The sequence below is a fragment of the Diceros bicornis genome, chromosome 5 (genome assembly GCF_020826845.1).
Source record: "Diceros bicornis minor isolate mBicDic1 chromosome 5, mDicBic1.mat.cur, whole genome shotgun sequence".
NCBI classification, from domain to species: Eukaryota; Metazoa; Chordata; class Mammalia; order Perissodactyla; family Rhinocerotidae; genus Diceros; species Diceros bicornis.
In genome coordinates, this window is record NC_080744.1 from 88,042,286 (window position 1) to 88,058,040 (window position 15,755).

General features: G+C 45.5%; 1 protein-coding gene and 1 pseudogene across 1 annotated transcript in view; one reads left to right on the forward strand and one right to left on the reverse strand.

Annotated features, from left to right (window-relative positions):
* The window catches only part of FAM174B (family with sequence similarity 174 member B), a 36,567-nt gene extending 21,232 nt beyond the window's left edge, over window positions 1-15,335 (forward strand). The window contains exon 3 of the mRNA XM_058542386.1: window positions 13,180-15,335. Coding sequence (XP_058398369.1) covers window positions 13,180-13,183 — 4 coding nt within the window. The 3' untranslated portion in view covers window positions 13,184-15,335. The remainder of the gene's footprint in view (window positions 1-13,179) is intronic.
* Window positions 505-9,380, reverse strand: LOC131405247 (ragulator complex protein LAMTOR3-like; annotated as a pseudogene).
* Window positions 15,336-15,755: the final 420 nt, after the last annotated feature.

Here is a 15,755-nt window from a genome sequence, read left to right on the forward strand (position 1 = left end):
TACATAAGAAAGTGATTGTATTGATTTTATTGCTAAGCCATTTTATGTCTCACATTCAATGCACAGAAATAAAACATAATGTGAAGAAAACTCTGTCCTCATTATTAGTCACAATAAAAAGTGTCGTCTGGGTCCTGCAGGCCTGGGAGTGTTGTGTAGTAGAGAGCACTTGATGGCTGAAGTGGATCCACGTACTGTTTTGATTCTGGGCCGCTGAATAGGATCTTGTCCATATTTGGTGACTGAACTGACTCCATGGAGCTGTGATAGACTGAGCCATTTGTGCGGTCGCCTTAGATCTCACCAAATAAGTAAAGACCCTAAACAAAGAAATATTATAGTCTGTCTGGAAATTCTATTTATAGGCTCTTTCTTGAGTGTAAGGTGGAAAAAGGGGCCCTTCCGTGAGTACATGGTACAGGTATTATTGTGGTCTAAAGACTGCTGGATTGATATTGGGTCTGCTATAATGAAGATAAAGTGCAGATGGAAATCATTGTCAGATTAAGAAACTTCCACAGCTTGTCTCAATCCTTCAAACAGTGGAGCAAGTTCCTTTTCCAGGCTGACAATCAGTGCCGTGTTGGCTTTGCTGCTGGCTATGAAACTCATCGCCAAAGGCAAACATCTACATGGAACCACCTGGTAGGTGTTAAAGGAACAGATACTACTTTTGTTTTTTGCAAGTCTGAGTTTACTGCCTGGTCTGTTGCAAGGGCAAAAGCGGGTGAGAAACCGGGTCTCGAAGCGCGGTCTGGAGCATTTTCATTGGCCCCTGCAATAACAGCGCTCCATCTCCGTGTGACCCGACAATAGCTTGGACCCCTTCCACACGTGGTCATTTTTAACACAGGAAGCGCTTCAGGTCCCTCAGGCGCCTTGGTGTTTCTCCTCTACCCTTATTCTAGGCAGAAACTCAGGACCCGGCAAATTCACCCAGATCATCCCCCGTAATGAACCCCCGTGTCTGGCAGGATCAGTCTCCGTGCCTGGCTTTCTGCTTCCAGGGCTGCTGGCCCCTCTCTGCTGTCACTTTGGGGACTGCTTCAAAGACAGGCTCCTCTGCAAACTGCTGTCACAGGATGCGTGACCTCGTCTCTGATATATTTTTAAAAAGATATCCTTTTCTAACTTTTTGTTCATGGTGTCTAGAAATCCAGTTTGATTTTTTAAAATATTGATTTTTTAAATCCAGCAACCTCACTAAACTCTTATTAATTCTAGTAGTATAAATGAGGATTCTTTTGGGTTTTCTGTATAGATGTATCGTCTGAGACTAGTAAGAGTCTCCCCACCCTCATGGCCCCCAGTCCTTAAACATTTTCTCTCTTTTTTTAGCCTTTTTGTACCCTTGGCCTCTAAGTCATTGTTAGTGGAAGTGATGATAGTAGGCGTCCTGTCTCATTCTTAATATTAAAAGGTATGCTTTCAGTACTGACCACTGAGAGTAGTGCTTGCTATGGGGTTTATAGATTTTATTTTTTCCAGAAAGTTTCTCTCTTCCTAGTTTGCTGATGTTGAATTTTATTAAATGTTTTTTTCTAGCTCTATTGAGAGGATCATATTTTTTCCTTTAATCTGTTATGGTGGTGAAATTATATTCATTGATATTTCTAATATTAAACCAAATTGCATTTCTGAGATCAAATGATCTGGTGTGTTATCTTTTTATGCACATTGCTGATTGCTGTATTTACTTTGCTGATATTTTGTTTAGGACTTTCTTGTTTCTCTTAATGTCCGAGACTGGTTTGTCATTTTCCTATTTTGTAATACCCTTATCAGGCTTTGGTAAAAGTTTTATTAGCCTCATAAACCATCATAACCAGCTGAGGGGTGTTCCTTATTTTCCTTTTCTCTGGAATAGTTTGTATCAGATTAGAATTATTTGTTTCCTAAATGTTTAGAATGTGCTAAAACTGTCTTGGCCCTGATGCTTTCTTTATACAAAGGTTTTAAAAAAGTGTTGATGCTCAATTCTTTGAATAGTTATGGCACTATGTAGTCTTTATTTCTTCTTGGGTCAATTTCGATGGGTTATGTTTTTCGGGGGTTTGTCCATTTCATCTAAGTTTTTAAATGTATTCTCCTAAAGTTGTTCACAACATTCTCTTATTATCATCTTTTTAATCTTTGTAATGTGTAGTCGTGGTCCCCTTTTCATTCTTAATATTGATTATGTTTGTCTTTTCTCCTTTTTCTTGATCAATCCTGCTGGAAGTTTAATTTTATTCATCTACATAAAGAACCAATTTTTGGCTTCTTTGATCCTCTCTATTATATTATCATTTCAATTTCTTTTTTGTTTCTTTTTGCAGGGTAAGTTTCACCCTGAGCTAACATCTGTTGCCAATCTTCCTCTTTTTTTCCCCTCCCCAAAGCCCAGTGCATGGTTGTGTGTCCTAGTTGTAAGTCCTTCTAGTTCTTCTGTGTCAGCCACCACCACAGCATGGCTACTGACAGACGGGTGGCGTGGTTCTGCGACTGGGAGATAAACCTGGGCTGCCGAACCAGGGCGCCAAACTTTAACCATTAGGCCATCAGGGCTGGCTCTCATTTTCGATTTCGGTTGATTTCTGCTTCTCTTCCTTAAGCTTTCTTTGGGTGTGTTCTGTTCTTTTTTCTGACTTCTTCCATTGAATATTTAGCTCAATCACTTCTGGCCTTCTTTTCTGGTGTAAGCATTTATTCTGTAGCTTTATCTACTTCAGCTGCCTCCCCTAGGCTTTCCTGATCACTGCCAGGCACTCTCAGGCCTCGCGGTTTGTTGTGAAGAATTGGACTTCACGTTAGAAGTCTGTGTTGTTTGTGGTTGGAATACAGTCGTGTGCCGCATAACCACGTTTCGGTCAACAATGGACTGCATATACGACGGTGGTCCCATAAGATTATAATGGAGCTGAAAAATTTCTATTGCCTAGTGACATTGTAGCTGTCGTAATGTTGTAGTGCAATGCATTATTCACCTGTTTGTGGTGATGCTGGTGTAAACAAACCTGCTGTGCAGACCGTTGTATAAAAGTATAGCACATACAATTATGTACAATACATAATACTTGATAATGCTAATAAGTGACTATGTTACTGGTTTATGTAATTACTATACTATACTTTTTATCATTATTTTAGCGTGTGCTCTTTTTACTTATAAAAAAAGTTTACTGGGGGGCTGGCCCGGTGACGTAGTAGTTAAGTTTGCACGCTCCACTTTGATGGCCCGGGGTTCGTAGGTTCAAATCCTGGGCATGGACCTATGCACTGCTCATCAAGCCATCTGTGGCAGCGTCCCGTATACAAAGTAGAGGAAGATGGGCACAGATGTTAGCTCAGGGCTAATCTTCCTCAACAAAAAGAGGAAGATTGGCAACAGATGTTAGCTCAGAACCAATCTTCCTCAAAAAAAAAAAGTTTACTGTAAAACAATATGCCATGTTATGCAGCAACAGCTTATACATCTGGTGTTTACTGTGTATCTTAATTGCATCATTTCCTCTTGTGCTTGATTTAACCTCACGTTGTTTTGTTCATCGTGGCCCCTAAGCATACAAAATCCACTGCTAATGTTGCCACTAAGAGGCCACATTGAGTGATTGGCCTGGAAATGAAATTAAAAGTGATTAAGGACTACGAAGGTGGAAAATCAGTGATGGTTGTTCCTCACGAATCAAGCGTGTCCCATTCCACCATAGCTATGATCTTGAAGAACAAGACTAAAGTGATGGAAGCTGTTAAAGGATCTGCTTCATTGAAGTCAGTGAGACTAACAAAAATTCGAGAAGGGCCTATATCAGACATGGAGAAACTTCTGATGACCTGGATTAAAGACCAGACACAGAAGCGTAATCCCTCTTACCACTCTGACAATCATGGCTAAAGCAAAAAGTTTGCAGTGTTGAAAGAAAAGGCTGGACCTGACTATGATGTTGAATTTACTGCTATCCCTGCGTGGTTTAAACAATTCCAAGAATCGTTATGCCTTACATAATGTGAAAGTGAGTGGTGAATCTGTGAGGGCTGATGTGAAGGCAGCTGAAGAATTTTTGAAAACTCTAGATAAGCTGATTGTGGCGGAAAATTACTTGCCAGAGCAAATATTCAATATGGATGAAACCTCCCTATTCTGGAAATGAATCATCCATAAGGAGGCTAAGTCAATGCCACGTTTCAAGGCTTTTAAGGACAGGGTAACAGTCTTGCTTGGGGGCAGTGTTGCAGGCTACAAATTGAAACCCTTTGTGATCTGACACAGAACCCCAGGGCCTTTAAGCATGTCAGTAAGCACACCTGCCAGTGCACTACAGGAGCAATAAGAAGTCAGGGATGACTCAGCTCCTCTTCCAGGATGCCCTCCTGAGTTGCTATGCCAGTGAAATGAAAAAGTACTGTTTGGAGAATAACATACCTTTTAAGATTTTGCTTATTGTTGATAATGCTCCCAGACATTCTCCTTCTATTGGTGATCTTCATCCCAATATCAAAGTGGTGTTTCTCCCTCTAAACACCACCTCTTTGATCCAAGCAATGGATCAAGGAGTTATAGCAGCTTTTAAGGCCTACTACCTGAGGAAGACAGGCTATTACAGCAACTGAGGAAGATACTGGAAGATGCTGATTCAATTCTGGAAGGATTACAACATTTACAACTGCATCAAGACCCTTGCTTGGGCTTGAGGTGATGTCACCAAGGAGTGTATGAATGGCATCTGGAAGAAGACACTTAAGAGGTTCATCAATGACTTCCAAGGATTTGCCAAGGACGAGGATGTTGCAAAAATCAACAAGGCTGTGGTTGAGATGGCAAACAACTTTAACTTGGGTGTGGGTGAGGATGACATTGAGGAGCTCTAGAAGTGGTTCCTGAGAAACTGACTAATGAAGAGTTGTTGGATCTGAAACAGGAACGCATAGCTGAAGAGGCAAGAGAAAAGGAAACTGCAGAAGAAGAAAAAGAAGAACCCCCAAGAATTTTCATAGTGAAGGGTTTAGCAGAAGCTTTTGCAGACCTCAACAAGTTCCTTAAAATGTTTGAATACATGGACCCCCAACACCGAAAGGTTTTCATTCATAGAGAGGAATGGTCATGGTGCCTTATCTGCTTACAGGCAAATCTATGATTGAAAAAACAAACAAACCAAGCAAACCACCATGGACATATTTCTGAAAAGAGTGACACTTCCTTAAGAAGAGCCTCAGGCAGGTCCTTCAGGAGGTATTCTAGAAGAAGGCATTATCGTCATATGAGACGACAACTCCATGCATGTTATTGCCCCTGAAGACCTTCTAGTGGGGCAAGATGTGGAGGAGGAAGACAGTGATATTGATGATCCTGACCCTGTGGAGGCCTAGGCTAATATGTGTTTGTGTCTTAGTTTTTAACAAAAAAAACAAACTAAAAAATAGAAAAAAGCTTATAGAATAAGGATATAAAGAAAGAAAGAAAAAAATGTATATTTTTTTTGCAGAGGAAGATTTGCTCAGAGCTAACATCTGTGCCAATCTTCCTCTGTTTTTTAGTATGTGGGCCACCAGCACAGCGTGGCTGCTAACAGAGCAGTGTGGGTCCACGCCTAGCAACCGAACACTGGGCTGCCGAAGCGTAGCATGCTGAACTTAACCACTAGGCCACCGGAGCTGGTCCAAAAGAAAATATTTTTGAATAGCTGTACAATGTGTTTGTGTTATAAGCTAAGTGTTATTACAAAAGAGCCAAAAAGTTAAAAAAATTAAAAAGTTTACAAAGCAAAAAAGTTATAGTAAGCTAAGGTTAATTTATTATTGAAAAAAGAAAATATTTTTTAAAAATTTAGCATAGCCTAAGTGTAGAGTGTTTATAAAGTCTACAGTAGTGTCCAGTAATGCCCTAGGCCTTCACATTCACTCGCCACTCACCCACTGACTCACCCAGAGCACCTTTCAGTCCTGCAAGCTCCATTCATGGTAAGTGCCCTATACAAGTGTACCATTGTTTATCTTTTATACCATATTTTTACTGTACCTTTTCTATGTTTAGATACACAGATACTTACCACTGTGTTACAATTGCCCACAGTATTCAGTACAGTAACGTGCTGTACAGGTTTGTAGCCTAGGAGCAATAGGCTGTACCATATAGCCTAGGTGTGCAGTAGGCTGTATACCATACCATCTAGGTTTGTGTAAGTACACTCTGTGGTGTTCACACAACGACGGAATCGCCTAACGACGCATTTCTCAGAGCATATCCCTGTCATTAAGCGATGCATGACTGTAATACCAGGATGTGAGTGGACTTGGAGGTGAGTTGCTGGACACAAGGCCACTCTAGTCCTCAGGCCCAAAGATGACTGACCACTTAGAGAGAACGAGTAATAACTTTCGTTATAACAGGTGTCATGTATAGTATAGAAATTACAGATACAAAAAAGGGAAAATAAAGTTACCTATAAGCTCACTGCTTACCGCTAACCACTAGAGTGTGTCTGAGTACACATTTGTGGAGTTTTCTTTTTCACAGAAATAGGATCATGTTACACATGGTGTTTTGGAACGTTTGTCCACCTGAAAAACATATCACAAACAATTGTTCAGGTCAATGTGTTTGAAAGAACAAGAATTTGGAGGCCAATTTTATGTTGAGTTCAGTGTTTTTGAGAACTTCTGTGTCTGCCTGTGATAATCCGTTCACAGGTACTTGCCTTTCCTGTTCAGACATAGCGCAACGAAATTTTGGGTTCCCTCTGGGAAACAGACTACATTTAAATTGGACGCAGCTGCATCGTGACCTTGGTTGTTTTCTGAGCGAGTGCGAAGAGGAAAACGGCGTTTTTGGCGCCAGGGCAGTGAGGCAGTAACTTGGCTCCTGTTATTACACGTGCAGTTCTCCGACCATCTCATGGCTTAGAGCCTGTGTGTGTCAGCCGGGCAGGAAACGGAGGGAAGGCGGGCAGGGTGAGGCCTCTGTGGACAGCCCTCCTAGGCTTCCATGCAGCGGCGGTGTTATCATCCATGAGGTAAGACCTGCAGTGTTTAGGGCCAGATGTGAGGAGGGAAGACGTCTGTGGAAATGAGTTTCCAGCTCTGTACTTAAAAAGGCTAATTAGAAGAGAGAAATGGTGGCTGAATGGAGTGCAGAGAACCCTGGGGTTTGGAAATGGTTCCGTATTTCAGAAGGCGTTCGAATCCCGGTTGCGTGTGTTCTGATCTTGGTTAGCTTAGCGTGCAGTTGTGGCTAATGTTTTGGGCCTTCCGGGCATCCTCCAAGGTGAGGCAGACGCCACTCTTCCTCCTTTGTCTGGTGGGCGCACCAGCAGCTGTGACGAGCGCAGCCCACAGGTGCGTTGCTGGGAGAACACGCTGGTCCCACCAGTCCTGCCTCCCTGTTGCAGGGAGGGCTCCGTTCCTCTGCTTTAAGAAGCAGAGGAAAAGATGCGGTCCGTGGGGGTGCAGACATGTGTTCTAGAAATGCCTGCCTCCCACCCTCTTGAGGGTAGAGCTTCCTGTGGGAATATAATTAGAAACCAATGGGATTTCTGCTGCAATGCTGGGGGCTGTGCCTGACGTCTTGTCTTTGGAACAGAGGGCATTCAGTGGCTGTGCGTGGCGGGAGGCCCCTGGAGGCTAAGCTGGGAGTAGGAGAAAACAGACTTGACTTGTTTATCCTAGACTGAGGCCTGGGGCTCAGGGTCTCCATGGATAGCATATGGCAGTTGCTGAGCACACTCAGGGTGGTGACTTCTTGAATGGTTGGGCTCGGAAGGCCCTTCTGCCCATCCCCTGCTTCTCGTCTCCTGAGGATGAGGAGCGAAGCTGTCAGCAGCATCCGCACATGGACGGCTGTGGAGGCAGTGCATATTGTGAGCTTCTGAGGCCTGGAAGGAATCAGAGGGGACCTGGTGACCTGCAGGCTCCCCTGAGGATGCTGGGTATCCTACCTGGACCTGAAACAGAGATCATGTCCATACCAGTTTGAATAAAGCTCTGCCGGCCCTCTTCCTTGCCGAATGTTGAGCTTATGTATTAAAAATCGTCATCTCATGAGGCATTTTTGTTTCTTTGAAAAGCAGTATTGGCATTCTGGGGGCAGTTCTCGTCTAAGGTATCGTGCACCTTCAAACTACTTGAGTTTTATGTCTCTGAGGAAGAGCCTATGGGATCAGGAATTTGTGTAGCAGTGAAAATTTACTAGTAAACGAATCTGAGTTATTCAGTTTCCTGACTACATACACACGCAGTTTATAGTGCTGTGTCAGAATCAGGCAAAAGAAAAAAATAAAAAAGGAAAACAGCACAAATAGTCCTAACTGGCCATGCTATGGGAAAAACGAGCCACGTTTTTCAGTTGTTCTTTTCCGTGTTTGGTGTCCTGGGATGAAAGCGTAGGACTGCTGAGGCCCCTGGCATGTGGTGGTGTGGTCCTCACGTTTGTCTGTCTCAGGCGCACTCACCGACGTGGCCTGGCTTCCTCCCTCGGCTTCTCCGTCATTTGTCCCGTGGTCACTGTGCCCTCTTCCAGAGGTGTCCTTGCCTGCTGCGTGGGGAGGTCGGCTGCCGGGGGCCTGAACAGGTGTGGCAACAGGTGCTGAGACAGGCGCTCCCGTGCTGAGGGCTTTTTGTGCCGACAGACAAGGTTCTTGTAAAACACGGGACAGGGACCGGTTGGGACCTGGCTGTCTCCTTCTCTGGATGCTTGTAGCAGAACAGCTGGAAATCTGAAAGGAGTGAGCCTGGGTGACAGCACCTCAACTGTCTTCACTTCTCACGGTGTCTCTGGGGGAGGGGCAGGGTCAGCGTTGATGTTCTTCTGGTTTCACTGAATGATGAAACCGGAATGTCATTAGCAGTTTGGCTGTTCTGGGGGAGAGAAAAGGGCCAGGAGAGCCTCTTGAAATCTCTGCTGTCACCCCTACATGTGTCTAGCTCATGAGCCTGCTAATTCTGCTGTCTGTGAGTGCAGGATGAGCAGCCTGGCCCTGCTCTCCAGGAGCTGGCGCTGAGACGAGGAGACAGCCGGGATGCTGACGCTTATGAGACGACCTGTAATCCCAGGGAGGAAAGCACAGGTGCTGTGGTTAGCCAGGAGGGGCACCTCTCGGGCAGGAAGCTCTCCCCGGAGGAGGTGAAGCTTGTGGTGGGTTTGGAAGGACCAGGAAGTGAGCCCAAAGTGGATTAGGGGCAGGGTGGAGTGAGGGCATTCCAGAAGTACCAGCATGTGCAACAGGTGCAAGTTCCAGCAAGCGCAGGGATGAAAAGGTGAGCCGTGGCTGTGAGCCCCGGCCCCCCAGGCCCTCCTCAGGGGAGAACCTCAGAGCTGCACGGCCTCAGGGAAACAGGGAGATGAAGTGAAGAGAGCTGGGACTTTGGGACTGTACAGCCAGCCTCCTCACCCCGGTCCCCATGTCCATGGTCCCTGGAGCATCCTGAGTCACAGGCGCACCAGAAAGTCTGAAGGGCCCACCAGCTACACCACTCAGACTTGAGATGGGCTCACCTCTTTCTGGAGAGGCCAAGCTGGTGACCTCCGTGGGCGTTCGCAGGTGCCCAGAGCCACCGCTCCCCCGTGGAGGTGCTCAAAAGATCTGTTGTTTTCTTTCTTCCCGTAGCAGCCCTGGAGGCGTAGTTCTGCTGAGGAAGGGACCTGATGATTGTGCTTGATGGTTGGGGGTGACACCCCTCCTTCTGCTCCGTTTCCCCCCGCCCTCTGTGTATGTATATGTGTGGGTGTTTATTCCTATAAGCGCACGGGTGTGAATAGCTGCGCACGAGGGATGGGGTGCAGCAGGGAACCTGCAGAGGATCCCTGGGTGTGCTCTCGGGGAGTCCGTAAGATGCGGTGTCACCAGAACGGCCAATATTGGGACGCCTGGGAAGGTGAATTCTCAGCACGTTGGTGGTATATGAAGTTTACGTCTCTGTGAATTCTGACGGTCTGCTCTTTCCAGGCTCAGCAGGCTGGCTGTAGTCTGCTTTTTTTCATGTGCACGTCTGCTCTGGTGTAGTTATGGGGAATAGGGTCCCTTCTCTGTGGTCTGATTCTTGGTTTCCTCTTTGAAACCTTCTCCACTCTGTCCCCAGGCTCCGCCCCTCATCCTCAGCAGTGAACCTGCCGCGGGAGGCCGTGGAAGGCCTGACCGTGGAGTCAGGCCCGGTGCGAGTCTGAACGTTTGAGGTCCCCAGGTTACATTTGTAGAGTGGGGCTGAGTGGCTGGGCTCTGTGGATGTCAGTCAGTGGAGGCTTGCCCCCCACTCCCCAGCCCGGAGCAGAGGGCTCTAAAAAAGCCAGCCGCACAGCTTGGACATGGCTATGGGATTTATATTTTTCTTCCTCTAGGCTGTTGAGTAGGGGACCCTAGTGGCCAGTATGAGGTTACCCATATCTGTTGTTTTCTTTAAAAAAGTTTTTATTTGGAAATAATTTCAAACTTAAAGAAGTTGCAAAAGCAAAAATAGTATGGGGAACACCCTGTACCCTTTCCCGGAATTTCCCATTTTAACATTTTGCTTCATTTGCCTTATGATGGCTCTGGGTGTGTGCATACAGATTTTTTTTTTCTCTGAACCATTTGTGGATAAGTTACATATGTCATGTCACTTTCCTGCAAATACTTAAGTGTGTATTTCCTAAAAAAACAATGTCCATGTCTTTTAGTAAATAGTTACCTGATAATTTATATTTATATTTGGGATCCTAGAACATTAGGAAAACAAGTTCATTATTTTATAAATTCTGTTAAATCCCCACTGTTTTTACATGTATGATTATATAATACCCACGATCAAACATGAATAGATGATGGTGACCTCCCAGATTTTCCCTCTTTTTCTAAGTCCCTTTGAATGATGTCTTGAGTAGATTTAGTTTTTAAATTTTCTTTCACTCATTGCACAAATATTTCTTGCACCCTTACATCATCTGATACCGTGCTTGGTGCTGGGGTTTAAAGGGGAGCAAGCTCAGACGAGGGTCTTGCTTGCAGGGAGCTCCCAGTCTAAGCAAGAGACAGACATGGGTCAGATAATGACGTCAACCTGGGGTCATAACCATAAACCAGGTTATGTGAGTCAAGGGTCAGTGAACTACGGCCGGGGGGCCAAGTCTGGCCCACTCCCTGTTTTTGTGTGGCTCACAGACCAAAAATGATTTTTACATTTTTTTTAATTGATGTCATAAAAGTTTATAACATTGTGAGATTCCGGTTGTACATTATTATTCGTCAGTCACCATATAAATGCGCCCCTTCACCCCTTGTGCCCACCCCCCAACCCCTTTCCCCCTGGTAACCACCAAACTGTTCTCTCTCTTTGTGTGTTAGTTTATATTCCACATGTGAGAGAGGTCATGCACTGTTTGTCTTTCCCTGTCTGGCTTATTTCGCTTAGCATAATACCCTCCAGGTCCATCCATCTTGTTGCAAATGGGACGATTTTGTCTTTTTTTATGGCTGAGTAGTATTCCATTGTATATATATACCACATCTTCTTCATCCAATCATCTGTTGATGGACATGGGATGCTTCCATGTCTTGGCTGTGATGAATAATGCTGCAATGAATATAGGGGTGCGTAAGCCTCTTTGGATTGTTGATTTCAAGTTCTTTGGATAAATACCCAGAAGTGGGATACGTGGATCATAAGGTATTTCTATTTTTAATTTTTTGAGGACTCTCCATACTGTTTCCATAGAGGCTGCACCAGGTTGTGGTCCCACCAGCAGTGAATGAGGGTTCCCTTTTCTCCACATCCTCTCCAGCATTTACTTTTTGTCTCAGTGATTATAGCCATTCTCACAGGTGTAAGGTGATATCTTAGTGTAGTTTTGATTTGCATTTCCCTGATGATTAGTGATATTGGACATCTTTTCATGTGCCTATTGGCTATCTGTATATCTTCCTTGGAAAAATGTCTGTTCATTTCCTCTGCCCGTTTTTTGATCGGGTTATTTGTTGTTTTGTTGTTCAGATGTGTGAGTTCTTTATATATTATGGAGATTAACCCCTTGTCGGATATATGGTTTGCAAATATTTTCTCCCAGCTGGTGGATTGTCTTTTCATTTTGATCCTGGTTTCATTTGCCTTGCAGAAGCTCTTTAGTCTGATGAAGTCCCACTTGTTTTTCTTTAGTTTCCCTTGTCCAAGTTAGACATGGAATTTGAGAAGATCCGTTTATGACCAATGACGAATAGTGTACTGCCTACATTTCCAGGAGTTTTATAGTTTCAGGTCTCACCTTCAGGTCTTTGATCCATTTTGAGTTAATTTTTGTGTATGATGAAAGCAGATGGTCCACTTTCATTCTTTTGCCTGTGGCTGTCCAGTTTTCCCAGCACCATTTATTGAAGAGACTTTCCTTTCTCCATTGTATGTTCTTTGCTTTTTTCCCGAAGATTAGCTGCCCGTAGATGTGAGGTTTTATTTCTGGGGTTTCAGTTGTGTTCCATTGATCTGTGTGTCTGTTTTTGTACCAGTACCATGCTGTTTTGATTACTATTGCTTTGTAGTATGTTTTGAAGTCAGAGATTGTGATGCCTCCTGCTTTGTTCTTTTTTCTCAGGATTGCTTTAGCTATTCGGAGTCTTTTCTTGCCCCATTTTACATTTTTGATGGCTGAAAAAGAATCAAAAGAAGAATATTTCATGACATGTAAAAACTAGATGCAATTCAAATCTCAGTGTCCACAAATGAAGTTTTATTGGAATGTAGGCACACCAAGCATGTCCAGTGGCAGCGTTGAGTAGTTGCCACAGAAATTATAGGACCCGCAAAGTCAAAACTATTTACTCTCTGGACTTATACAGGAAAAGTTTGCCAAGCCCTGGAGTAAAAAAGTGCTAGGAAGGAGAGATACAAGGAGAAAAGAGGTTGTGTACCAGACGTTTGTGTGGGGAGCTAGGAAAGGATCCTGAGCTGGGAGCTGAGGGAAGAGAAAAAGTTACCTGAGGGAGTGGAATGTGTCTTCCAGACAGCACGTCCAAAGGTCCTGTGGTTGAGGAGTGTGGAGTTTTCGAGGACTGAAAAGATGGCTTGTGTGGCAGGAATAGAGATGAGCATTGAGAGCGGGAGGCACTGCGTGAGAGGCACGGAGAGGGAGCTCAGCTGCCATGCTGTGTGACAGCGTGGCCTGAATAATGGAGACTGTTAGTGAGGGGCCACAGTGGGTTTGGGGCTCTGCTGGAGGACACTGACTTGTTCTTCCTTTCCTTTTAGGTAAAACCTGTTTTCCAGTGTATTGGCATCCTGTGGAAGGTCTGTCAGCTGAAGCCTGGGGTGTGAAGGATCTGGAAGCTATCTCGTCCGAGGTGTTGAAACCAAAACAAATGTTATTTGTGAAACTCTGGCACAGTTGTGTGTGTCGAACGTCCGCTCAGAGTGTCACCACAGGAGAGTCACCTCGACCACCCTCTGGACGCCCCTTTAACATGTCACCCTTTCTCCCTCCTCAAGAGGGCTTTGCCTTGCTAAGGGGCAAAGGGTGGAAACATGTTGATTTTAAAAATAATAATTTAAAGCAACTATTGACAAAAGTAAAAGAGATCAGAAGTTATCAAGAACTGAAAAAAAGCCCAAAAGATATTCAGCTGTATATTGAGAATTTCTGACATTCTGCTTTCTTGGATCTGTGACGTTCTAGATGTCTGACTGTTGGGTGGTCTTTTGGGCTTGGTCAAGTTCTGGTCTTTGGTTGGTGATGGTTGTGTGAAAGTTCAAAGTGAAAGTGCTCAGAGCTGCTCAGCCCTTAGCAGAAGTATACACATGTTTGTGGCTCCTTCTCTCGCTCTCTCTTTTTTTTTTGCTGAGGAAGATTGGCCCTGAGCTAACATCTGTTGCCAATCTTCCTCTTTTTGCTTGAGGAAGATTGTCGCTGAGCTAACATCTGTGCCAGTCTTCCTCTATTTTGTGTATGGGTCACGGCCATAGCATGGCTTAAAGAGCAGTGTATAGGTCCTCGCCCCGGATCCGAACCATTGAACCCTGGGCCCCTGAAGCGGAGCACGTGAACTTAACTACTGTGCCACTGGGCCGGCCCCCTCCCCGCCTCTTTTTTTTTTAAGGGTTCAGCAGAATCAGGCGTGGCTAGTTCACAAAGAATTTTGAATATCAGGGAAAAACGTATACCTGTGTGTGTGTGTGCATGTGTGTGTGCGTGGACGAGTGTGTGCATGTGTGTGTGTGTATGTACATCTGAAATAATTTCTCCTCTGAAGGGAAAAGAAAGCACGAGGCAGGCTTTGCTTAGTAACGTCCTTTGTGTGTTTCTCTGCCCTGTCACAGTTCTACGTTGTTGGTCTTAGAAATGTAATTTGAAACCATCACTGTGGTAATTTAAATGGATGGCAATTTGGTTGGCTGTAACAGCACGCCGTCAGGAACTGTATTTGATGTTGGTCTAGGCCGGGCTGGACTAGAAGCCCACCTGGACGCAGGAGGTTACTGCAGGAGGCCCCTCCCACAGGGGTAGGAGAGGGGGTGGGCGGTGGCTGATCTCAGAGCTTGTGTGCAGGACATCTGGTGGCTCCCGGGAGCAGGGCCTTGGGCTGACTTCTCAGGTTGATCGAGGCCTCATTTTTCTGTTTCCCTGGGGTTTGCGGTTATTTGCTGCAACTAAAATGCTTCTGCTAAAGTCTACTAGCAGTGCCCTTGGGGTCCTGGGCCTGCTCTCTCTGGAAAGGTGTTTTGTTTTTTTTTATTCCCTCTTTTCTTTTCTAGCATTCTGCAGGGTTTGTGTGTTTGCCTGTTTACTGTCTGCTCCATTGCTTTGAATGAAAACCCTAGCCTTTCCCCACTCAGCCCTGGTTTCAGATTCTTCAGTTTCCTGAGAAGGGGCTGCCCGTGCTGCAGGGTCCCCTGGTTCCCGAGGCCCCGCTGGCACGAGTGCTCTGCGGCCCTGGCCTGTTAGGAAGGCACGCTGGCCTCTGCAGGAAGGAGAGGATGCTTGGCCAGACCACTCTGAGAAGAGCACAGTGTGGAGCGCACATGTCGCCCCTCGCTCCCTTGATTTCACTTACTTTATTGACTTTCCTTCTCGGTTTCTCCGCCCTGGTTGTCGGAGGGGTGGCCTGCCTTATCTCTCCCCTCCACAGCATACTCGAGGGCCAGAGCGGTGGCTGAACGGACCGGCCACCCAGCAGCTGTGCACCCTCTGAACCTTTGAACTGGAACTGCCGCTGGCGCTTGCCTTTCTGATGACCGCAGCTGGATCATCGACGGAAATGCTGGAATTTTCTGCCTTATGCATAAACACGAGGCTCCAGGGCTCCGGCTGCCAGGGGCTCACCGCTGGGCCTGGAAGAAGCGGCTGCCGACAACGACCTTCCAAATTCCGGAGCTTCAGCACTACAGGCTCTTAAATAAAAAACACTTTCGGTGTGAATCATGTGTGCATCAGTTGGGATGTTTTCTGGGATGGAGGCCAGCAAGGTGCCCTTTCATTACTTGGGGGTGCGTGCATGAGACTCGAAGGAGGGTGGAGGTGGGCCAGGGAGAGGTGCCCGGCCTGGTGGTTTAGAAAAAACTTAGAGATGAAATGGTGCTGGGGAGAGGGGAACATGGTATTTTTCCATGTACATTTGTAGGCGCATCTGATCATTTCCTGGAAGCTGCCTGTTTGGTTGGGAAATATTGAGCCATCACTGTTTTGGGGGAATCTTGGAGTGTCTCCAAAGAATAGAGAACCAGTTGAGTCAGAAACTGCTGGCTTATTACTGCCTTTTGCATGGCTTGGCTTAAGCTTTCTGGAAGGGGAACGGGGTCAGTCCAGGCTGGGTTAAAAGGTGTGAGTGAGT